This window comes from Cherax quadricarinatus, chromosome 30 (assembly GCF_038502225.1).
Source record: "Cherax quadricarinatus isolate ZL_2023a chromosome 30, ASM3850222v1, whole genome shotgun sequence".
NCBI lineage: Eukaryota > Metazoa > Arthropoda > Malacostraca > Decapoda > Parastacidae > Cherax > Cherax quadricarinatus.
This window is the reverse complement of record NC_091321.1, coordinates 15,257,877-15,283,985: the sequence shown is the minus strand read 5'-3', so window position 1 is coordinate 15,283,985 and position 26,109 is coordinate 15,257,877. Positions and strand designations below refer to the sequence as shown.

Here is a 26,109-nt window from a genome sequence, read left to right as displayed (position 1 = left end):
TGCCTTTTCTAAATCTATAAATGTAGAACAATTTACTATATTGATAGTATATTACACTCTTTCAAATAATGTGCAAAAAATCTTTTAAATCCATTTACAACTGACATATTAACATTTTTTTTTTTTTTACCAATATTCATTGGGGAAATGGAAAAAAATTCTTCCTCTGGCTTACATGCGTGTCATAAAAGGAAACTAAAATGCTGGGAGCAAGGGGCTAGTAACCCCTTCTTCTGTATAAATTACTAAATTTAAAAAGAAAAACTTTCATTTTTTTCATTTTAGGTCACTCTGCCTCGGTGGGATATAGCCGGTTCGTTGAAAAAAATCAGCCTTGTATTGCCATTTAAATAAATACATATAGCCTCCTTACTTCATATGATGTAATGATAACAGGATGAACTGCAACTGGGGCGCCCTCCACAGGCACTTTAATTTTAATTTGTCCTCTTTTCTCTTTGCGTTGTGCTTCCGAACCATGGTATAGCAGCGTTGGTATCTGGGGGGAAAATCAGTATCAGAAAAATTCTGCAGGTATAATACAAACAAATAACATCTTAATATAGCCTGCCTATGCAAAAAACTTTACAAAAAGCTTCCATGACACTTAGCAATTCAAAGTGGTTATCAATAAAACACTATTTTAATGACCTTACCATCATAAAGACTTACTCCTCTACGACTTTCATTATACTTCAACTCTCTGTCCATCTTTACTAATGCAGATACATTTAAAACAAAATATTTGTAGCATTCAATAGCTTGACAGTCTTAATTCCAGCAAACAATTTCAAAGTATTTTAAAATTCATAAAATTTTTTAACTGAATTTTACTATCCTATTTAAATATCTGCTTATTTCTCTAAATACCCTAATTTGTTTCCTGTATTCTCTTCCCTTTACCCTTCCTGTACTTGCAGCAATACAATTTTACCTGATATTATAACTGAACAAAAATCAAGTTTAAAAATACAGTACAGCTAAAATTATTATTTACCTTTGGGGCAAATCTCTCAAACTCTGACATCCAATTAGGCAACGTAGACAAAGGCCCACAAACAAGGAAGGGGCCTGGCACCCCCTGTTGTACTAAGTGACAGATAAGAGCAATGCATTGGATAGTCTTACCCAATCCCATCTCATCTCCAAGAATTCCATTAACACCATTTTCAAATAAAACCTGGAAATCAAAATTTTTGATTCGTCAAACTTTTTCTTTGTCAAGCAGAATGTTGATCATCATAAAATAAATACACATTTTGCAGAAAAAATAATAAATATATGTTCTTAGGTAGGCAAATCAAATTTTATTGATCTTACCACCAACCATGTAAAGCCATCCAATTGATAAGGCCTCATGGTGCCATTTTCAAACAGACAAGGCTGAGCTTCACGATCAGTATTTCCATTGTCCTCTTCAAAGGATCCAGATTCAATTTTGGCTTTAACAATCTGAGAATTAAAAACATATTTTAATCACTCCTGTGACATATCACTTCAATTATTGTTCTATTGAAAGCTCAAACATTTAAAAAAAAAAATTGCTGTTAATAAATGAAGTATTTGGTAAGTCATGGAGGTACAACCTGCAAAAATATTACACTGGAATTATATTCTTCAGATTTTCAATGGCAGGAGATTTATAATCTCACCAAAATTTATAGTTGCCATATCTCAATACTTTCAAGTGATAAGAATTCCATGCAATATTACATTAACATATAGTATTTTAAATAAACATTTACCAATTTCATAATTGACTGAAACAAGGTAACATCATTCATACAAGCTTACCTTGCATACACCAAGCTTTACTTGTGTAAATAGTATTTTATGTATAAAAGATGAAATGGTTCAATAAATTATTCACTACTGATTGAGATTAATTTTTTGTCTTGTACTGTACTTAATTGGTGACTTATGTGACAACTACAGTATTTTTTTAATTCAAAATTACTTAAATTTCCAAAATAAAACAATGAGATATAATTACCGTACATGGTTAAAATTATTACAATACAGATAATTCCTTAACAGAATCAAATGACAAAATGTTCTTCTTAAATTTTAAGAATACCAAACTGAAATAGCAAATATATAATGCAACTAATAGGTCGATACACCAGTAATATAAGAAACTAGGACAAAGTGACTTTATATAACATACAGTATGTAAACTGACTTACATCTGTGTCAATAACATCGCTAATGTTGTATTTATCGTACATAGTCTTCTTCCGTTGCTGACCAGTTGAGTCACTATTAAGCTTACGTTTCTTACTGGTGGTACCACTTGCAGATTCTTGGGACCTGTTTCCTGTATGAGAAACAACTGTACCTTGAATGTTTGAAACTTACACTAAATCATTAACTAAATAATTTACAGTGGCAGGCAACAGCAAATCATTTTAAAGAACAAAAAATTTATCGTACATGCAGTTTGAAATGACTTATTAAAACTTACACTAAATAATAAATTACAGGTCTTTAAAACTTGAAATGCTGCTTGTGTGGTGGAGGAACTAGTGGTCCACCTCAAAACACACCTTACTCATATCTACAATTACTGTACTTGCCCATTGCTCTAATTTGCTAAGTTACAAATGCCCTTGTCTCCACTCTGCAAGCCAACTCTTAAGAGCATACTGTACCCACTGGCAGCTGGTCACTGCACAAATTAGCCAAGAATGAGAATAGCTTTTCAAGACATTGATTCTGTGATGGGATTCTGGTGGCCCACCTGTAACTGTACCAACAGCATATAACACTGAGAAGGCAGTTGTAGAATAGAGGCATGGATAATTTTTTTTGGACCATATAAACTGGAAGGGCGCTGAAATCGATCACAAGAGACCTGTAGATGCAACACATAGGAGTTTGTTTGTACAGCACACAGTAATGGACCTAGAGATGAGTAGCTGGAGAAGATATGCATAGGACAAGGGTTGTTCCAGGTGGGACACTAGTTCCTCACTACAGGAAAATAATTTATGGTCTATAAAGCATACACAAACCACTTAGAACTGCATGGGATTAGGCATCAATTCTTTTAAGCACCTTTAGGGATACAGAAATACATGCAAAAGCTAAAAAGTATTTAAATTTTTACCATTTAAGTAATATTTAAGTTATTCTGCAGAGAATTACAATTATGAGAGTGCAGAAACATAAGTATGCACCTACTAGTATAACAAAAGGGCGAAAGATGAATATAGGCCTTTTTTTCAATTTGAATGAAGAATGGATAGACAAATTTAGGCATTAAGAACTAGATGTTCAATACACATACATTATAGTGATTAAAAAGCTAACAAAAATACTGAGATGGCATAAGTATACAATATGGTACACATGTGTTGAGACAGAGAAGCTTTTGGCATATTAAGGTTCTCCTTGATGAGGGGAAAGTCCATGTAGTCACCAAGAAATATTCACATCCTAAGTGCTATGCCAACTGACAAAGAGAATTAAACTACTGTGTATACCATATGTGTAATGCAGCTAAAGCTTGAATGACTAAAATTTTATCAGTATTTTGGTCCTGAATTATACAAAATTATGCCAAAGTTTTATCAGATTAACAAAACAAAGACAATAAAATACAATAAGGCTGTAATGGCAAAAGAAATGCTATCCAAGATACAATGTATTTTTAATCTTTCCTACTGTACCTTCTGATTTGATGTTTTCTTTGTTGGTATCATGCTTAGCAGATTGTGTGTTAGATCTGAAGAAAAAAAAAATTATGAAACAAATGAAGCAACAAATTATAATCCAATACCATTGTGACATCTTACAACATAAAAATTCAGGCTTAAAATTATTTTCTAAAAATAATAGCAAGAGATAAAAACAAACTGTGACATGCAACATTCCCCCGATGAAAAGCAGGGGCACCACGAGTACACTGAGAGACAACACAATAAGTGTCTGGGGACCAAGACTGTTCAATTGACTCCCAGCATACATAAGGGGGATTACCAATAGACCCCTGGTTGTCTTCAAGAAGGCACTGGACAGGCACCTAAAGTCAGTATCTGACCATCCGGGCTGTGGGTCGTACGTCAGCTTGCGTGCGGCCAGTAGTAACAGCCTGGTTGATCAGACCCTGATCCATCATGAGGCCTGGTCTCAGACTGGGCTGCAGGGGTGTTGACCCCTGAAACCCTCTCCAGGTAAACTCCAGGTAAACCCCTATTAATTTCAAGCATATTTATATTATAATAAAAAAAAAAGTGTTAAACCCACCAGGGTCATACAGTGCTGCAGGGCAGAGGATGTTGCAGGATCATAGTATAACAAGGGTGGAGAGGATAACAGAGGTAGAGTGAAAAAGGGATGTGAGGAGTGCTGAAGGAAGTACGTATTATCAAAGTTTGTGCAATAAATCGGTTACTGTCAAAAGGTCAAAGAGGGAATCTGAGTCAAAGGTGGGTCTCTCAGCAAGGAGGGAAGATAAAGTAAGGGTCTTAGAGTGGTGACGACATCGGAGGTAAATTCTGTTTGCTCGATGAAAGACAGGACAGTCCAACAGAATATGGCAAACAGAAATTGGAACCCGACAATTTTCACAGAATGGAAAAGGGCTCCTCTCCATGAGATACTCCATGAGTAAGACGGGTGTGTCAGATGCAAAGATGGGAGAACATAGTCTCCCAACCTCAGCACTGATGGTGAGGAGGAGACCAGAAACCTAAACTTGGTCTGATACAATGTAATTTGTTGAGTCATATTGGATCAACATTGTTGCCAACGGTTATGAAGGTGGTTAGAGATTACAGCAAAATAATCTGAGAATGGAGTACCTCTATATGAAACTGGGAGGTCATGTACTACTGACTGCACAGCAGAGTCTGCCTGCTCAGTGCCCTCAACATCAACAAGACCAGGGGCCAAACAAAAAACAATTTCTTTGTTTTTGCTAGAAATGCAGCACAACCAGAGTTGTAGCATATTTATAACCCCTACTAATTTCAAGCACATTTATAAGACAAGGGGCTAGTAACCCCTTCTCCTGTATACAGTGCCTGCAAAAAAAAAATCTATACATTAACAAAAAATGCAACTTATTGTATGTACATGTATTTTATTTTCACTTTTTAGCTTCCAACTAGTACTTGGTCATGTTACCCTTGTTCTTTATCACCATCTGAAGTCTCCTGGGCATCTAAGTAGTGAGGGTGGAGGAGAAGGAGGCATCCATGTTGATGCAAAGCTTCTTCAGTGCCTCCATCAGGTCATGAAGTTTGTGGGTCGAGCCTTTGCAATCTCATTTTCATCACATGCCAGGCATTCTCAATAGAATTTAGGTCAGGAGAATTTCCTGGCCACTCCAAAACACTGATACTATTGTCCTCGAGGAACTTTTTCACTGCTTTTGATTTATGGGCAGGGGAGTCATCATACATAAAAAAATCACACCCATGAATGTTCCAAAATGGCAGCATGTGGTCCCTTAACACCTTGATATAATTACTTCCCTTTATCATAATGTTCTTAGGAAGGAAGTATAGTTCACCCCTGCCCTTATAATCACTAAAAGCACCCCAGACCATAACACTGTCAGGGTGCTTCACTATCTTCACTACATACCACGGGTCATAACGGGACACACCACAAGGACGACAGACAGTCTTGGAGCCGCTCCTGACAAGCTTGTAGGTACTCTCATCGCTGAACATCACATTTTGCCACTGGTCTCAGGTCCAATCCTTGTACTTCTTGCAGAACTGAAGCTGTTTCTTCTTCATGGCTTCGGTTAGCATGGGCGTCTTGGCAGCACATCAAGCAGACATTGTCAGGTCCTTTTGCAGTTGGTGCTGAATGGTTCGCACTGCGACATTCTTCAGGAGGATGCTTTTTCTTGAGGTCTGCGGCTGTTATGGTAGGATCTGATAACACTTCCCTCTTCAAAATCTTGTCTGTGCGAAGAGAACTCTTTTTGGGGGCCCCAGAGCCCACTGTCCTGGGTGGTACAGAGTGAGGATGCTGCTTTCTTGAGGTTGTAAACTGCCATCCTCGTCACCTTCAGGTCTGCAGTTGTGCATATCACAGACATGCCTTGCTCTAATAGGGTGAGTGCATGGGTCTTCTCTGCAACTGAAAGTTTAGTTTGACCTATTCTGACCACTTGGAGTGGAGATATAGCATGGCAAAGTTCATGGTTGAGTGAAAACAAGGGACACTGAAAACAACATAGCAGGCCTTCATCCTCATTGAGCTCTGGCAGAGCACTGAAGCATGGCATGATGGGGAACAATGAAGTAAGATAGGCTCCATTACACTTAAGTCATCACAAGCTCTGCTCACTTTTCCTATGGCAGAAACCCAAGTGAAATGTATGCACCAAAATCTCGTTTATAGATCTTTTTTTGCATTCAAAATGTACATATATTTTTTTGCAGGCACTGTAGTATATTACTAAATTTAAAAGGAGAAACATTCATTTTTCCTTTTGGGCCACCATGCCTTGGTGGGATACAGCCAGTTTGTTGAAAGAAAAGAAAGAGTTATAAGACAATTAAAATTAATTCTGAAATCCAGTAAGCTACACTTGTGAACATTTGTCACTGAAGCATCACTGGTAGGCCTGGTGCACTTTGTCTACTTCAGTACCAATCCCTTGTAGTAGATACCATGCTTGTGCCATAATGGGTTTTCAGGATTCAAAATAACTTTTATCCTGAGTGAGTGGAGCTATAAAATGCTACTAGTGAAAATAATGTCTGATGGCTGAGATGTGCCACTGAGACACCAGACTCTACCTTCTTAATTAATTAAAGTTTCTGCTTAACAATGAATACCACATGTTTTCCCTTGGCACCACCACTTGCTTGAAAAGCCATTGTTAATTGTACTTTACTTAATATGTTAATAAAGACACACAAAACACTGTAAATACAAGGAAAATTGGAGAATGAATGATAAGTGAACACAAACAATAAACTGGCATGGGCAATCCATTGCTCAGGGACAAGAGACAGGTTCTGGGTGTGGCTGCTCTGGCTTGTACTGAACAAGAATCGGAATCATTGGACTTGGTCCAATGCTTCAGAAGACAAATGGACACCATCACTATTGATAAAATCTGTAAATACAGACTTTTTTCCAATTTGTTCAATGTTTCCAATGTTTACGTGGCAATTTTTTTTTTTGTCAAAAATTGACATACTCCATTAAATGAAGGTCCATTAATAAAAAGTATTACTGTAGCACTGATCTCCAGGTGCCTAACCCAAGCAAATTATAGGAGACTACTGCATTTGTAAGACATGTTGACTGCTGTAACACTTACCTTGACTTCCGAATACTTCGTTTTGCAGCTTCTTGAGATTCAATTTGATTCAGGAGAAATTGACTGTAGAATTCAGATTTGTTTAAAAGATGCATCAGCCGTTTATACCTGAAATGACAAATTTTTAAACACATCAGCCATCTCTCGCTAAGGGTGAACACATGCGCCCCCCCCCCCAACTGTCTTGCCATTAAAGTGCTCACATCACAGTTCAGTTGGCCCTCTGAACCGCAACATTCCCAGCTCACCTTCAGAGAGCAGACACCAAAGGAATCTTAAAATAATGATAAAACAATGAGAAATAGTACTATATTTTATTTTTAAAATATATAGTATAGTACATGGGTATTGGTATACAAAACATATTAATGCAGTTGTGCTTCATGCATCTTGCAATGCTTATATTATTAACAATGTTCTGAGCAAAGTTTATGTTAATTATGTATTGTACTGAGAATCATAAAATATTTGTACCATTAATTAATTAGATAAAAAATTACATTAAATGAAGATTGTGATAAACAATACATAAAAGAAACATCATAAAGCTTAGACACTAGAGTTCAGGGAATGCTACAATAGTACACTTGTAGGACTCTCAACAAAATACAGTGGACCCTCGACCAACGATGGCATCAACTAACGATAAAATCGGGCAACAATGCGTTTTTGCGTAAAAATATTGGCTCGACCAATGATAAAAAACTTGGGTAAGGACATTCGTCCCGAACGCATCCGCCTGTCCATCCAGCCTGAGCACGCCTAAGCTGCCCTGCCTTCAGCTAGTGTACCACTGTTTACAAGCCACTGTGGTCGGTTAGATGCGTACCTGCGATACATTTTGTATTATTCCAGTGTTTTTAGTGCTTGTAACTGCTAAATAAGCCACCATAGGCCCCAGGAAAGCTTCTAGTGCCAACCCTGTGGTAAAAAGGGTGAGAATTACTATGGAAATGAAAAAGAGAGATAATTGCAAAGTACAAAAGTGGAGTGCATGCCTCCGAGCTGGCCAGGTTGTATAACAAACCCCAATCAACCATCGCTACTATCTTGGCCAACAGAATGGCAATCAAGGAAGCTGTTGTTGTGAAAGGTGCAAGTATGTTTTCAAAACAGAGATCGCAAATACTTGAAGATGTGGAGAGACTGTTGATGGTGTGGATAAACGAAAAACAATTATCAGTGTGTCTCAGTCATTAATATGTGAAAAGGTAAGGCAGTTGCATGACGATTTAATTAAAAAAATGCCTGCAACTAGTGGTGATGTTAGTGAATTCAAGGCCAGCAAAGGTTGGTTTGAGAGATTTAAGAATCGTAGTGGCATACACAGTGTGATAAGGCATGGTGAGGCTGCCAGTTGTGACCAAAAAGTGGCTGAAAAATATGTGCAGGAATTCAAGGAGTACATAGACACTGAAAAATTAAAATCCCAACAAGTGTTTAATTGTGATGAAACAGGCCTGTTCTTGAAAAAAATGCCAAACAGGACTTACATTACACAAGAGGAAAAAGCACTGCCAGGACACAAGCCTATGAAAGACAGGCTAACTCTAATGTTTTGTAGTAATACTAGTGGGGAGTGCAAAGTGAAGTCTCTACTCGTGTATCACTCTGAAACTCCTAGAGTGTTCAGGAAAAACAGTGTTGTCAAGGCTAATCTGTGTGTGATGTGGAAGGCAAACAGTAAGGCATGGGTCACTAAGGACATTTTCTATGATTGGTTCTATCATGTGTTTGGCCCCACTGTGAAAAATTACCTCCTGGAAAATAAACTGGACCTCAAGTGCCTCCTAGTATTAGACAATGCTCCTGCTCATCCTCCAGATTTGCCAGAGCAAATTGTAGGGGAATTGAGCTTCATGAAAGTGAAGTTCTTGCCTCCTAATACCAGTCCTCTCCTCCAGCCCATGGACCAGCAGGTCATTTCAAATTTCAAAAAACTGTACTCCAAAGCAGTGTTTCAAAAATGCTTTGAAGTGACCTCAGACACTGAATTGACTTTAAGAGACTTTTGGAATGATCACTTTAATATCCTCAGTTGCATAAACCTTATAGGTAAAGCTTAGGAGGGAGTGACTAACAGGACCCTGAGCTCTGCTTGGAGGAAATTTTGGCCACAATGTGTACAAGAGAGGGATTTTGGAGCTAACCCTCAGGAGCCTATGCCAGTTGTGGAATTTATTGTGTCATTGGGGAAGTCCATGGGGTTGGAGGTTAGTGGAGGTTAGAGGATGTGGAAGAGTTGGTGGAGGATGACAATGAAGAACTAACCACTGATGAGCTGCAAGAGCATCTGCAACAGCAAGAGACCACAACTGAGGAAATTGCTTCAGAGGAGGGGAGAAAGAACTGGAGGAAGTTGCCTTCTTCAATGATAAAGGACATTTGTGCAAAGTGGGTTGAAGTGCAAACCTTTATGGAAGAATATCACCCTGACACAGCTATTACAAGCCATGCTGGTGACTTTTACAATGACAATGTTGTGGCCCATTTTAGGAAAATCTTAAAGGAACGCCAGGTACAGAGCTCCATGGACAGATTTTTGGTGCGACAGAGGTCCAGTGACTGTCAAGTTATTTCCAGTGGCATTAAAAAATGAAGGGAAGTAACCCCGGAAAAGGACTTGGTACCTAAAGTCCTTATGGAAGGGGATTCCCTTTCCAAATAATAATACACCACCATCATCTCCCCTCCTCCCATTTCATCACTCATCACTACATCTTCAATAAAGGTAAGCGTCATTTATTCTTCATGTAGTATTTATTGTGCATGTATCATTGTTTTCTGTGTAGGAAAATGTATATTTCATGTGAAAAAAAATTTCATACTTTTGGGTGTCTTGAATGGATTAATTGGATTTCCATTATTTCTTATGGGGAAAATTAAATCGGCTAACGAATAAATTTGGCTAAGGACAGGCACTCTGGAACGAATTAAAATCATTGGTCGAGGGTCCACTTTACTTACATTGTAAAGTAAGCACGTAAAACATGCATACTTTATCGCATGGAAAGATGCTGAACTTATTAAAAGGGACAAATCCTGACAATGATTCCCAAAACCAGCAATCAATGGCACAACGGATGTTACTGAAGAGAAGCAGGATACCTTCAACCTAGCAAACCCTTAGCACACATTAGCTTACATGTGAAATACACAGCCTGTTATCCATGCACATTTGGAACCTTAATAATGGGCCAGAAGGCCAAATGCAATGCTCTGCTACCCACATCAACACCTGATGTGCGATTTTTTTTTCAGTAAACTGGCTGTATCCTACCAAGGCAGGGTAACCTAAACAGAAAACTGAAAGTTTTTATTTTTAAAGGAACAAGCCAGAAGAAGGGGTTACTAGCCCCTTGCTCCCGGCATTTTAGTCGCCTCTTGCGACACGCATGGCTTATGGAGGAAGAATTCTTTTCCACTTCCCCACGGAGATGTGATTCTTTATTGTTCTTAATTCACTCTCCATGAATGTGTGTGTTAAAAATATCCTACATAACAGTTGATAAACCAAAACACTAAGCTTGATCTGAATACTGCCTTTCTACTCAAATTTTTATTAATAAGGAATACAGCCTCCTCTCACTTAGTGATGTACTCGATTACTGACTGCTCAGACTTACGACCAGCTCCTCGACCAGTATGCAAGCCTAAGTAATATTAGAGCTGATTTCCTCTATTCTGTTTATTACAGTATACAGTACACTACTGTATTTTTTTTATTATCACACTGGCCAATTCCCACCAAGGCAGGGTGGCCCGAAAAAGAAAAACTTTCACCATCATTCACTCCATCACTGTCTTGCCAGAAGGGTGCTTTACACTACAGTTTTTAAACTGCAACATTAACACCCCTCCTTCAGAGTGCAGGCACAGTACTTCCCATCTCCAGGACTCAAGTCCGGCCTGCCGGTTTCCCTGAGCCCCTTCATAAATGTTACTTTGCTCACACTCCAACAGCACGTCAAGTATTAAAAACCATTTGTCTCCATTCACTCCTATCAAACACGCTCACACATGCCTGCTGGAAGTCCAAGCCAATCGCACACAAAACCTCCTTTACCCCCTCCCTCCAACCTTTCCTAGGGCGACCCCTACCCCGCCTTCCTTCCACTACAGACTGATACACTCTTGAAGTTACTCTGTTTCGCTCCATTCTCTCTACATGTCCGAACCACCTCAACAACCCTTCCTCAGCCCTCTGGACAACAGTCTTGGTAATCCCGCACCTCCTCCTAACTTCCAAACTACGAATTCTCTGCATTATATTCACACCACACACTGCCCTCAGACATGACATCTCCACTGCCTCCAGCCTTCTCGCTGCAACATTCATCACCCATGCTTCACACCCATATAAGAGCGTTGGTAAAACTCTACTCTCATACATTCCCCTCTTTGCCTCCAAGGACAAAGTTCTTTGTCTCCACAGACTCCTAAGTGCACCGCTCACCCTTTTCCCCTCATCAATTCTATGATTCACCTCATCTTTCATAGACCCATCCACTGACACGTCCACTCCCAAATATCTGAATACATTCACCTCCTCCATACTCTCTCCCTCCAATCTGATATCCAATCTTTCATCACCTAATCTTTTTGTTATCCTCATAACCTTATTCTTTCCTGTATTCACTTTTAATTTTCTTTTACATACCCTACCAAATTCATCCACTAATCTCTGCAACTTCTCTTCAGAATCACCCAAGAGCACAGTGTCATCAGCAAAGAGCAACTGTGACAACTCCCACTTTATGTGTGATTCTTTATCTTTTAACTCCACGCCTCTTGCCAAGACTCTCGCATTTACTTCTCTTACAACCCCATCTATAAATATATTAAACAACCATGGTGACATCACACATCCTTGTCTAAGGCCTATTTTTACTGGGAAATAATTTCCCTCTTTCCTACATACTCTAACTTGAGCCTCACTATCCTCGTAAAAACTCTTCACTTCTTTCAGTAACCTATCTCCTACACCATACACCTGCAACATCTGTCACACTGCCCCCCTATCCACCCTGTCATATGCCTTTTCCAAATCCATAAATGCCACAAACATCTCTTTAGCCTTATCTAAATACTGTTCACTTATATGTTTCACTGTAAACACCTGGTCCACACACCCCCTAACTTTCCTAAACCCTCCTTGTTCATCTGCTATCCTATTCTCCGTCTTACTCTTAATTCTTTCAATAATAACTCTACCATACACTTTACCAGGTATACTCAACAGACTTATCCCACTATAATTTTTGCACTCTCTCTTGTCCCCTTTGCCTTTATACAATGGAACTATGCATGCTCTCTGCCAATCCCTAGGTACCTTACCCTCTTCCATGCATTTATTAAATTGCACCAACCACTCCAAAACTATATCCCCACCTGCTTTTAACATTTCTATCTTTATCCCATCAATCCCGGCTGCCTTACCCCCTTTCATTTTACCTACTGCCTCACGAACTTCCCCCACACTCACAACTGGCTCTTCCTCACTCCTACAAGATGTTATTCCTCCTTGCCCTATACACGAAATCACAGCTTCCCTATCTTCATCAACATTTAACAATTCCTCAAAATATTCTCTCCATCTTCCCAATACCTCTAACTCTCCATTTAATAACTCTCCTCTCCTATTTTTAACTGACAAATCCATTTGTTCTCTAGGCTTCCTTAACTGTATAAACATTTAAAAATATACTAAAAATGTTATACAGTGGACCCCCGCATAACGATGGCATCACATAGCGATTTTTCCGCATACCGATTACTTTTATCGCAAAATTTTTGCTGCGCATACCGATTAAAAACCCGCTTACCGATTTTCGTCCGAGACGCGTCCAATGTGCCCTCAGCCAGCCTCACATGTGCCGGCCGTCCCATTGTTTACCAGCCAGCCTCCGCGGTAACATCCAAGCATACACTCGGAATATTTCGTATTATTACAGTGTTTTCGGTGCTGTTTCTGGAAAATAAGTGACCATAGGCCCCAAGAAAGCTTCTAGTGCCAACCCTGTGGTAAAAAGGGTGAGAATTAGTATGGAAATTAAGAAAGATTTTGAAGGGTTTGGGGCTAACCCTGAGAAGCCTATGCCAGTTGTGGAATCCATTGTGCCTACTTCAAAGATTAAGGAAATGTGTGCACAGTGGGTTGAACTGCAAACCTTTATAGATGAAAATCACCCTGACACAGCTGTTGCAAGCCGTGCTGGTGACTATTTCAATGACAATGTTGTGGCCCATTTTAGACAAATCGTAAAGGAACGGGAGGTACAGAGCTCTATGGACAGATTTGTTGTGCGACAGAGGTCCAGTGACTCTCAAGCTGGTCCTAGTGGCATTAAAAGAAGAAGGGAAGTAACCCCGGAAAAGGACTTGCTACCTCAAGTCGTAATGGAAGGGGATTCCCCTTCTAAACAGTAAGAAGATAATGCTCTCCCCTCCTCCCATCCCATCAATCATCACCAGATCTTCAATAAAAGTAAGTGTCATGTAATTGTGCATGCCTTTTTCAGTTTGTGTGTATTAAAATTAACATTTCATGTGGTAAAAAAAAATTTTTTTCATACTTTTGGGCGTCTTGCACGGATTAATTTTATTTCCATTATTTCTTATGGGGAAAATTCATTCGCATAACGATTATTTCGCATAACAATTATCCCTCTTGCACGGATTAAAATCGTTAACCGGGGGTCCACTGTAAATGCTGCAAAGGTGACATTAAAGAAAATTTAAAGACAGTTGACACAAACCCACTACCAATATAGCATGCTCCTCACTTAATGATCAGTTTGCTTACCGACCCACTCTTATTTATTTATTTATTTATTTATTTTATGTCTTTGCAAACAGTACATTGGAACGGAACCCCATCGTTAAGTGAGGAGAGGCTGTATTCATAAAAAATAACAACAATAATAATAATAATTTCTTAGCACACCAGCTGTCTCCCACTGAGATAGTGACTGGAAAAACAAGAAACACTTTCACCATCACTCACTCCATCACCATCTTGCCACAGGTGCTCCAACACTACAACTCAGGTGATGCTCCAGACTGCAATATCTCCACCCCTCCTTCAGAGTGCAGGCACTGTACCTCCCACATCCACAACTCAAGCCTGGCTAACTGTACTCCCTGAATGCCTTCATATATAATACAGCCTCTCCTCACTTAGCGACATACTCATTTACCGAAGACTCGAACTTACAACGGGCTCTCCGACCATATGCATACCTGAATAATGTATATTAGAGCTGATTTCCTCTATTCTGTTTATTACAATATACAATACACTATTGTATTAACATTTAAAAATATACTAAAAATGTTATACATAAATGGTGCAAGGGTGACATTAAAGTATTATCAAAGATGGTTGACATAAACCCACTACCATCATAGTATGCTCCTCGTTTAGTGACGAATTCGTTTAACGATGCGGTATTAGGAACGGAACTCTGTTGTTAAATGAGGAGAGGCTGTAATAATAATAATAATAATAATAATAATAATAATAAAATAATAATAATATGATCCCAATGAGATAATGGGCCATATAAAATCCTTTTTTCTATTCAATTAACAAAAAATTAAAAATTGAACCTGGGGTGCTTGAAAATTTGGGGGTGTCGTACAGATGAGAAAGAATTAACTGAATGAAAAGAAACTGGATATTTTAGTACAGTACTAAATAAAACAAAGATAAAAAGGGGCGGGAGAATTTCAATGGGAGGAGTAAATGAGATTAAGTTGAGTACACCTGAGAGAATCAATAGAAGAAAGATGAGATGCAAGAAGTGGGTTATAAAGTGTATGGTCCTAGGGGTGAGAGGTGTATAGAAGAGAAGAGATTTTGAGAGAGGTTAAGTGAATATTTAGGGAGTTTAGAGCCAAGTGAGAGAATTATTGATATGAGGGACTTTAATCCTTAAACTGTCCAAATGTAAATCTACGTCCACGTGCGGGGTGGCTCCGAACGTAGACCTACTTTTCTTTTTACATGCTTTCAAATGGGGAAAATGAAGGTCAGAGCGCTATACACGTGAACGCAGATCTACGTTTGGACAGTTTAAGTGTTAATAATGCTAAGGTGGGTGAGAGAGTTGCAGATGGTGTAGCATGCAAGGGATTTGGTATACTCCAGGTAATCCTGCACTTTTTTTTTAGGAAAAAGACAGTAAATAAATGTAAGATATATGATATAGATCACAATGAGAGCAGTTAGAAAGATTGTATTAGTAGACAAAAGATGTAAACAGAGTCTAGGACAGATAAACACAGATTACAAACTCTTAACCATTAAGAACAGCCTAAAGAAAAATGAGAATAAGTGTCGAAAGGATACTAGAAAAAAATTATTGTTGTAACAATGGAATGAGATAAAAGAGATAGTGGCAAGTGCTATGACTAATGAAAATTAAAAAAAAAAAAAAAAAAAAAAGTAAATTATCCACAAGTTGGGATTCAGTAAACACAGCTTTGCTTTTGTAACTACAAATATGTATGCTACTGTATTCACAAATAGGCAAATCACCTGCATAACCCTACTTTTGTTAAGTACAAAGAAAAACTAGACACTCACAAGCTTCAGCAAATACATTTAGTTTTCCTTCCTACCCATTATATATAAACAATAAAAGACAATCACATACAAAACATCTGTAATTAAAGTCCTGAACAGTAATAAGGATACAATAATAGACATTGTATTAATTTATGCTTTTGTTCAGCAAGCCAAACTCCTTTTACCTTTGTTCCTGCAGTTGTGCTTCATTGTGTTTTCGGGCTTCCACTTGCAGACGGATCATTTCCGCTTCTTTTACATTAGCTGCTTCTAATTTCTCCTCCTCAGCCAGCATCTCAGTGGTTACCAAGGTCTTCTCAAATTTACATCCCTCAATTTCTGTTACAAAATAAGTAACTCATACTGAATACTGGAGACATGATGAAGAAGACCCTATTCAGATTATTAACCCTGAATGGCTAGTAACCCATAACCCAGCAAATTCAAATTCAAATTCAAATATTTATTTCCTTGTAAAGTTTACAATGTGTGGTTCACATGTTATAAGAATTTAATTACAAAGATGGCCACTATCGTGCCTAGGCACTTCGGGCAGACTAATACTAATTCTTACATTATATTGATATAGGTTATAATTAAGCAGTACATTTGAACATATTATTAGATACATAATCAGATACATTCCCAATTAGGTACATACATAATTAGGTTTAAAATAGTTAGGTAGTACAAATCATACAATAATATTACAAATGGTAGATTTAGTAATGGGATTCGATTTGTCTTGGCATGATACATTGTTTCTATTAAAGCCATATATGTACTGGAAGAGTATCTTAGGCAAACTTAGGACTAACTTAAGATTTAATAGGACTAACTTAAGATTTAATAGGCAATAGCTATATTAGGAATTTTATGTTTACCGTCATTTGGGTGGGTGTAGGTGTAAATTATGGGGGAATTACAGATAATGAGAGTAAGTCTATATTGTTTTGGATGTGGTCATGATACAAAAAAGAGAAGTTGGTGATTTTCATTTGGTTAGCTGATGGTGGGGCGAGTTAGGGAGAAGAGATGTTTTTTAATGGTAGTTCTGAAAATGGTGGTTGAGTCTGTGGTTCTAGAGTTTTCAGGCAGGGAGTTCCAGATTTCAGGCCCTTTTATGTACATCGAATTTTTGTAGAGGTTTAGCCGGACATGGGGAATGTCATAAAGATTTTTGTATCTGGTGTCGTGTCTGTGGATCCTGTTGCAACTATCAAGAAAGTGTTTTAGTTCGGAGTTAAAATTAGAGTTTATGGTTCTGTAAATGTAGGTTGCACAATAGTAGGTGTGAATGTTCTGTACAGTGAGTAGGTTTAGGTCTTTGAAGAGTGGGGGTGTGTGCTGTCTTGCATTGAATAGCATGATAATTCTTATTGCAGCTTTCTGTTGGGTAATTATTGGCTTTAGGCGAGTTGCTGCTGTTGATCCCCATGCACAAATAGCATAGGTGAGGTAGGGATAGATGATTGAATAGTATAGTGTGAGTAAGGCTGACTGTGGTACGTAGTAACATATCTTAGAGAGGATCCCAACTGTTTTCTATATTTTTTTTGTTATTTGTTGGATATGGATGCTGAATTTCAGGTTGCTGTCATGGTGCAGGCCCAGGAATTTGCCCTCATTATGTCTAGCAATAGGAATGTTGTCAATTGTTATGTTCAGCTGGGCAGCACCTGTTCTGTTCCCAAACAGAATGTAGAAGGTTTTGTCAGTATTAAGTGTAAGTTTATTAGCAGTCATCCAAGTCGATATTTTTACTAATTCTTCATTAACAATAGTGTTAAGTGAGGCAAGATTAGGGTGGGAGATGACATAAGTCGTATTGTCGGCAAAGAGAATAGGCTAAAGGTGCTGTGAAACATTAGGTAGATCATTGATGTATAAGAGGAAGAGCAGGGGACCAAGGGCACTTTCCTGTGGTACTCCAGTATCCAGTGGTCTTACTGATGAGGTTGTGTCCTTAATAGAGAGGTATTGCTGCCTATTAGTTAGGTAGGATTTGAAATATGTAAGTACGTGGCCTCTTATGCCATAATGCTCAAGTTTGTGGAGTAGGATGCTGTGGTCTACTGTATCAAATGCTTTCCTTAGGTCGATAAAGAGTCCTAATGATAATTTATTTTTTTTCCAGTGCAGTGTAAAGCAGGTCCAGCATTTTTACAATTGCGTCGTTTGTGCTTTTGCTTTTTCTGAAGCCAAAATGGCAGGGGTTGAGGATGCTTTTCACTGTTATAAAGGAATATAATCTCTTGTACATAAGTTTCTCAAAGATTTTGGATAGCAATGGTAAGTTTGAAATTGGCCTGTAGTTGTTTACATCTGTGGGGTCAATGTGGCTTATTTCCACTGGGATCTTACTAAGTTCCTCCCCAAGGTGTGGAACACACCAATAAAGCACACACTAAGTATCTAGTCACTACCAGGCAACAGAGACAGTAGGTACTAGAAGACTTGTCCATATGTCTCACCTCAAGGGGTTGGACACCCACATCCTCTCAATGTGAGCCAAGAATGCTAAGAGGTACCACAAGCATTGATATGTCCATGTTACTACATATACTGTGGATACAGTAATCACACAGATATTAACTAACATATCAACTTTCACTATGAAATAGTCTAGAAATACTCTTTTAACACTGACTGCAGTAAACCCTCAATATAATGGACCCTTATACTATAACAGACTTTTAAAATTATGGGCAAAATCTACTGAATAAATTGGACTTTTAACTTAATTTATGAACACCCCCTATTAGTCCGTAACATTGAAAGTTTACTGTAATTCGTGTACTGTACTCACCCGAGTCCTCGACAGACATCCTTGATTCACTGGATTCAGCTAGAGAAGCTGTATCTTCTTTCAATTTATTTGATGATACCATCCTGTTGTATAAAAAAAAAGGCAGTGTATTATAGCAAAACAAATCTCAAAGCTATTCTGTTTGTAAGTGTCCTATAAGAATAGGAACGGAGAACTACAGCAGGCCTACTGACCTATGCTAGGTGGGTTCTTCTCAGACCCAACCCTTCTCACTCATATTTGTCCATCCAACCTATTTTCATAGCTACCCAAGCTGTTAACTTCGATGACTCTACTTGGTAGTTTATTCCACTCATCTACAACTATTACTTAACTGGTATTTTTCTCTATCCTTTCAAAGCCAAAGTTATCTAACTTGCAACCATTATTGGTTAGATATCCACAGTACCCTATTTATGTCTCTATGCCTATCTTTCACTTGCATACTTCAGTCATACCTTCCCTCATTTTAAGTCTTTCAAGAGAAAGTAAGTTCAGGGATCTAAATCTTTATTTTGTAGTACAGTGGTACCTCGGGATATGAACAGCTCAAAACTCGAACAATTATGTAAGCGTATTTATATAAGTGCTTTAGTAAGTGTATTTTTAGGGGTCTAATTTACATTATTCCTTTTTTTTTTTTTTATATCACACTGGCCGATTCCCACCAAGGCAGGGTGGCCCGAAAAAGAAAAACTTTCACCATCATTCACTCCATCACTGTCTTGCCAGAAGGGTGCTTTACACTACAGTTTTTAAACTGCAACATTAACACCCCTCCTTCAGAGTGCAGGCACTGTACTTCCCATCTCCAGGACTCAAGTCCGGCCTGCCGGTTTTCCTGAACCCCTTCATAAATGTTACTCTGCTCACACTCCAACAGCACGTCAAGTATTAAAAGCCATTTTTCTCCATTCACTCCTATCAAACACGCTCACGCATACCTGCTGGAAGTCCAAGCCCCTCGCACACAAAACCTCCTTTACCCCCTCTCTCTAACCTTTCCTAAGCCGACCCCTACCATGCCTTCCTTCCACTACAGACTGATACACTCTTGAAGTCATTCTGTTTCGCTCCATTCTCTCTACATGTCTGAACCACCTCAACAACCCTTCCTCAGCCCTCTGGACAACAGTTTTGGTAATCCCGCACCTCCTCCTAACTTCCAAACTACGAATTCTCTGCATTATATTCACACCACACACTGCCCTCAGACATGACATCTCCACTGCCTCCAGCCTTCTCCTCGCTGCAACATTCATCACCCATGCTTCACACCCATATAAGAGCGTTGGTAAAACTCTACTCTCATACATTCCCCTCTTTGCCTCCAAGGACAAAGTTCTTTGTCTCCAGCAGACTCCTAAGTGCACCGCTCACCCTTTTCCCCTCATCAATTCTATGATTCACCTCATCTTTCATAGACCCATCCACTGACACGTCCACTCCCAAATATCTGAATACATTCACCTCCTCCATACTCTCTCCCTCCAATCTGATATCCAATCTTTCATCACCTAATCTTTTTGTTATCCTCATAACCTTATTCTTTCCTGTATTCACTTTTAATTTTCTTTTACATACCCTACCAAATTCATCCACTAATCTCTGCAACTTCTCTTCAGAATCTCCCAAGAGCACAGTGTCATCAGCAAAGAACAGCTGTGACAACTCCCACTTTATGTGTGATTCTTTATCTTTTAACTCCACGCCTCTTGCCAAGACTCTCGCATTTACTTCTCTTACAACCCCATCTATAAATATATTAAACAACCACAGTGACATCACACATCCTTGTCTAAGGCCTATTTTTACTGGGGAATAATTTCCCTCTTTCCTACATACTCTAACTTGAGCCTCACTTTCCTCGTAAAAACTCTTCACTGCTTTCAGTAACCTACCTCCTACACCATACACTTGCAACATCTGCCACATTGCCCCCCTATCCACCCTGTCATACACCTTTTCCAAATCCATAAATGCCACAAAGACCTTATCTAAATACTGTTCACTTATATGTTTCACTGTAAACACCTGGTCCACACACCCCCTACCTTTCCTAAAGCCTCCTTGTTCATCTGCTATCCTATTCTCCATCTTACTCTTAATTCTTTCAATAATAACTCTACCATACACTTTACCAGGTATACTCAGCAGACTTTTATTTTTTTATTATTTATTATCACACTGGCCGATTCCCACCAAGGCAGGGTGGCCCGAAAAAGAAAAACTTTCACCATCATTCACTCCATCACTGTCTTGCCAGAAGGGTGCTTTACACTACAGTTTTTAAACTGCAACATTAACACCCCTCCTTTTTTTTGCACTCTCTTTTATCCCCATTCCCTTATACAAAGGAACTATGTATGCTCTCTGCCAATCCCTAGGTACCTTACCCTCTTCCATACATTTATTAAATAATTGCACCAACCACTCCAAAACTATATCCCCACCTGCTTTTAACATTTCTATCTTTATCCCATCAATCCCGGCTGCCTTACCCCCTTTCATTTTACCTACTGCCTCACGAACTTCCCCCACACTCACAACTGGCTCTTCCTCACTCCTACAAGATGTTATTCCTCCTTGTCCTATACACGAAATCACAGCTTCCCTATCTTCATCAACATTTAACAATTCCTCAAAATATTCCCTCCATCTTCCCAATACCTCTAACTCTCCATTTAATAACTCTCCTCTCCTATTTTTAACTGACAAATCCATTTGTTCTCTAGGCTTTCTTAACTTGTTAATCTCACTCCAAAACTTTTTCTTATTTTTCAATAAAATTTGTTGATAACATCTCACCCACTCTCTCATTTGCTCTCTTTTTACATTGCTTCACCACTCTCTTAACCTCTCTCTTTTTCTCCATATACTCTTCCCTCCTTGCATCACTTCTACTTTGTAAAAACTTCTCATATGCTAACTTTTTCTCCCTTACTACTCTCTTTACATCATCATTCCACCAATCGCTCCTCTTCCCTCCCGCACCCACTTTCCTGTAACCACAAACTCATGGGAACAAATTTGTTCGGTATCGGCACTCGAACAGCCTTCTTGAACAAATTAAATTCGTATCCCAAGGTACCACTGTACAGAGCCCAAAACATAAAAATATTCTTAATTTGCTTGTAAACAACTAAAGAAACGAATGCCTTGAACTCCAGGTACTCCCAAGCCGTCTTTTCAGAAAGGAACAAATTTTGTGATCAATTATCATTTACCAAATTACAACAGTCCCACCTCAGGCAAACTGGTTTCCCCAAATCCTCATAAACATGTTACAGTGCTCACTTCAACAGCACAGCAAGTCCCAAAAACAATTCACCTCTAATATGATCAAATTCTTATTATAATCATGGGATGTGCTAAACCCACAGGGGTCATACAGTGACTAGGAAAACAGAGGCAATCAAGTCTGATTGAAGGAAGGGGAGGTTAGTTTAAATTCCTTAGATCAAGAGCCATTCACCAGCATCAAGGGAACATGATCAAATGAGCTCACACATGCCTGCCTCTTAAAACCTCCTTCACCACCATCCTCCAATCCTTCCTCAATGTTCCCTACAACTCCATCCAACCATTTTAGATTTGTACACTTATAGCCATTCAGATCTTTTATAAAGCCAGTCCTGGTCTCAATGTGATTGCTTCGTGATAATACACATATATTGTATTTAGAAGTTATTCGAGACCTAGTTCTAAATCTGCACACTGCCATAACAACATACAGGAGAGACATAGGGGAAAATGTAAAATCAATTCAGCCTCTCCTCACTTAGTGACGTACTCATTCACCAACACCTCGGACTTACGACGGGCTCTCTGACCTTAATAATGTGTATTAGAGATGATTTCCTCTATTCTGGTTATTTCAATATACAGTACACTACTGTATAAACATTTAAAAATACACCAGAAATGTTATAAATGGTGCAAAGGCAAAAATTAAAACAATATCAAAGATGTTTGACGCAAACTCACTACCATTAGAGAATGTTCCTCATTTAGCGATCAATTTGTTTAACAATGTGGTCTCAGGAACGGAACTCCATCGTTAAGTGAGGAGAGGCTGTAAAGCCAATGAAAGGCAAGAATACCATGGGCACAATAAGTTGTGTCAACACCATGGTCCCAGACTACTGAACATCTTACTTATAGACATAAGAAAAACTGCTGAAACGAACGTAGAATTCTTAAAGAGGAAATTCAACACAAACCTCTTTAAAGTGCCGGATAAACCAGGCTGCGATGGATATGTCAGCTAGTGGGTCACTAACAGCAACAGCCTGGTTGACCAGACAAGCACCAAATAAGTCTGGTTGACCAGGCAAACACCAGACAAGCCTGGTTGACCAGGCAAACACCAGACAAGCCTGGTTCACCAGGCAAGCGCCAGACAAGCCTGGTTGATCAGGCAAGCACCTGATAAGCATGGTTGACCAGGCAAGCACTAAATAAGCCTGGTTGACCAGGCAAGCACCAGACAAGCCTGGTTGACCAGGCAAGCACCTGATAAGCCTGGTTGACCAGGCAAGCACCTGATAAGCATGGTTGACCAGGCAAGCACCAAATAAGCCTGGTTGACCAGGCAAGCACCAGACAAGCCTGGTTGACAAGGCAAGCACCTGATAAGGATGGTTGACCAGGCAAGCACAAAATAAGCCTGGTTGACCAGGCAAGCACCTGATAAGCCTGGTTGACCAGGCAAGCACCAGACAAGCCTGGTTGACCAGGCAAGCACCTGATAAGCATGGTTGACCAGGCAAGCACCAGATGAGCCTGTTTTACCCGGCAAGCACCAGACAAACCTGGATGACCAGGCAAGCACCTGATAAGCATGGTTGACCAGGCAAGCATCAAATAAGCATGGTTGACCAGGCAAGCACCAGATGAGCCTGTTTTACCCAGCAAGAACCAGACAAGCCTGGTTGACCAGGCAAGCACCTGATAAGCATGGTTGACCAGGCAAGCATCAAATAAGCATGGTTGACCAGGCAAGCACCTGATAAGCCTGGTTGACCAGGCAAGCACCAGATGAGCCTGGTTGACCAGGCAAGCACCAGACAAGCCTGGTTGACCAGGCAAGCACCAGACAAGCCTGGTTGACCAGGCAAGCACCAAACAAGCCTGGTTGACCAGGCAAGCACCAGACAAGCCTGGTTGACCAGGCAAGCACCAGACAAGCCTAGTTGACCAGGCAAGCACCAGACAAGCCTGGTTGACCAGGCAAGCACCAGATAAGCATGGTTGACCAGGCAAGCACCAGACAAGCCTGGTTGACCAGGCAAGCACCAGACAAGCATGGTTGACCAGGCAAGCACCAGACAAGCCTGGTTGACCAGGCAAGCACCAGACAAGCCTAGTTGACCAGGCAAGCACCAGACAAGCCTGGTTGACCAGGCAAGCACCAGACAAGCCTAGTTGACCAGGCAAGCACCAGACAAGCCTGGTTGACCAGGCAAGCACCAGACAAGCCTGGTTGACCAGGCAAGCACCAGACAAGCCTAGTTGACCAGGCAAGCACCAGACAAGCCTGGTTGACCAGGCAAGCACCAGACAAGCATGGTTGACCAGGCAAGCACCAGACAAGCCTGGTTGACCAGGCAAGCACCAGACAAGCCTAGTTGACCAGGCAAGCACCAGACAAGCATGGTTGACCAGGCAAGCACCTGATAAGCCTGGTTGACCAGGCAAGCACATGATAAGCCTGGTTGACCAGGCAAGCACATGATAAGCCTGGTTGACCAGGCAAGCACCTGATGAGCATGGTTGACCAGGCAAACACCTGATAAGCCTGGTTGACCAGGCAAACACCAGACAAGCCTGGTTGACCAGGCAAGCACCAGACAAGCCTGGTTGACCAGGCAAGCACCAGACAAGCCTGGTTGACCAGGCAAACACCAGACAAGCCTGGTTCACCAGGCAAGCACCAGAGAAGCCTGGTTGACCAGGCAAGCACCAGACAAGCCTGGTTGACCAGGCAAGCACCAGACAAGCATGGTTGACCAGGCAAACACCAGACAAGCCTGGTTGACCAGGCAAACACCAGACAAGCCTGGTTGACCAGGCAAGCACCAGACAAGCCTGGTTGACCAGGCAAGCACCAGACAAGCTTGGCTGACCAGGCAAGCACCTGATAAGCCTGGTTGACCAGGCAAGCACCAGAGAAGCCTGGTTGACCAGGCAAGCACCAGACAAGCCTGGTTGACCAGGCAAGCACCAAATAAGCCTGGTTGACCAGGCAAACACCAGACAAGCCTGGTTGACCAGGCAAGCACCTGATAAGCCTGGTTGACCAGGCAAGCACCTGATAAGCCTGGTTGACCAGGCAAGCACCTGATAAGCATGGTTGACCAGGCAAGCACCTGATAAGCATGGTTGACCCGGTAATTAATTACTTGACTATGTCATTTTCCACATTTATAATTGCTCTGGCTTCAACTTGGTTTGTTTTCTTACATTCATGCCCAGACTCAACCTTCCTCTAAATGTATCATCTTTCAGTAACTTCTTTTATCTGTGAAAGAGCCAGTCTAGATTATTTATTCACTTCCATGCCTTTTCCTCTACACTATAATGAATCACAAATGAACATTTCACTTCAAAAACACTGGGAAATACATAATTTTAGTGAGCAGAGAGTCCCGGGGCACCACCGCTGCACCGCACCTTCCCGCCTTTCTTAGTCTTTTTTTTTCCTTTTTTTGTTGGGTTTGTTAAAAGCCACCAAAGCGTAAGTTTATATACAAGTACACACAAACACAATTACACAAATTATCATATATGTGTGTAAATTACCTTGGATAATCCCTCAAAAAAGGTCAGATAAAGTAATGTATTTCCATTGGGTTCTGTGTCCCGGGAGTTTCGGAAAAATTGTGCTGCCTAAATATAAAGGACCCCAATGGAAATAAGTCATTTTGTCTGACTTTTTTTGGGTTATCATTTGCTGCTATGTATTACGCATTAAGGATTTTATTTCTTTGCATAGTTTACAATATGTAATTACAATTTTGACTGGCTAAATACAAAGAAAGTCACTATCATGCTGGGACATTTCGGGCAGACTAAACCCAATGCTTAACAGACTACTTAATGCTAGGCATATATGTATCATAGTTGGTTAGAATTAAACATCATTTTTTTATATTTCAACAGAGGTAGTTAGTGGTTTAGCAGTAATCAAATTTATAATTGAGATGAATTGATTAACAGGTTACAGTATTATATTTTGGCGCATTTTACATAATGAGATTGAAACCATTTTAACTTTAAAATAATCTTAAAATATTTAGGAATTTATGAGTTGTTGGTGGCGATAATATGTAGTGTTCGTGTGGTTAATACTGGGAGATGAGGTGATTTCTAAACAGCCTTGAATTGTGTGCAGGCAGCAGGACCCCTTTTGTATGTTCAGGCAATGAATTC

At 39.9% G+C, this 26,109-nt stretch overlaps 1 protein-coding gene across 3 annotated transcripts in view; it reads right to left on the bottom strand.

The window, feature by feature from the left end:
- Positions 1-25,543, bottom strand: part of LOC128692498 (lymphocyte-specific helicase-like) — a 47,852-nt gene extending 22,309 nt beyond the window's left edge. The window contains exons 1-9 of one of the 3 annotated variants that reach the window (XM_070089937.1): positions 25,480-25,543; positions 18,676-18,758; positions 16,052-16,205; positions 7,295-7,402; positions 3,672-3,727; positions 2,187-2,317; positions 1,321-1,452; positions 998-1,180; positions 374-499 (exon numbers count right to left, since the gene is read on the bottom strand). In XM_070089937.1, the coding sequence (XP_069946038.1) occupies positions 374-499; positions 998-1,180; positions 1,321-1,452; positions 2,187-2,317; positions 3,672-3,727; positions 7,295-7,402; positions 16,052-16,205; positions 18,676-18,757 (972 nt within the window). In that variant the 5' untranslated portion in view covers position 18,758; positions 25,480-25,543. Of the gene's footprint in view, positions 1-373; positions 500-997; positions 1,181-1,320; positions 1,453-2,186; positions 2,318-3,671; positions 3,728-7,294; positions 7,403-16,051; positions 16,206-18,675; positions 18,759-25,302; positions 25,380-25,479 lie in introns of those variants that run through there. The other 2 variants (XM_070089935.1, XM_070089936.1) reach the window with 2 other exon arrangements.
- Positions 25,544-26,109: the final 566 nt, after the last annotated feature.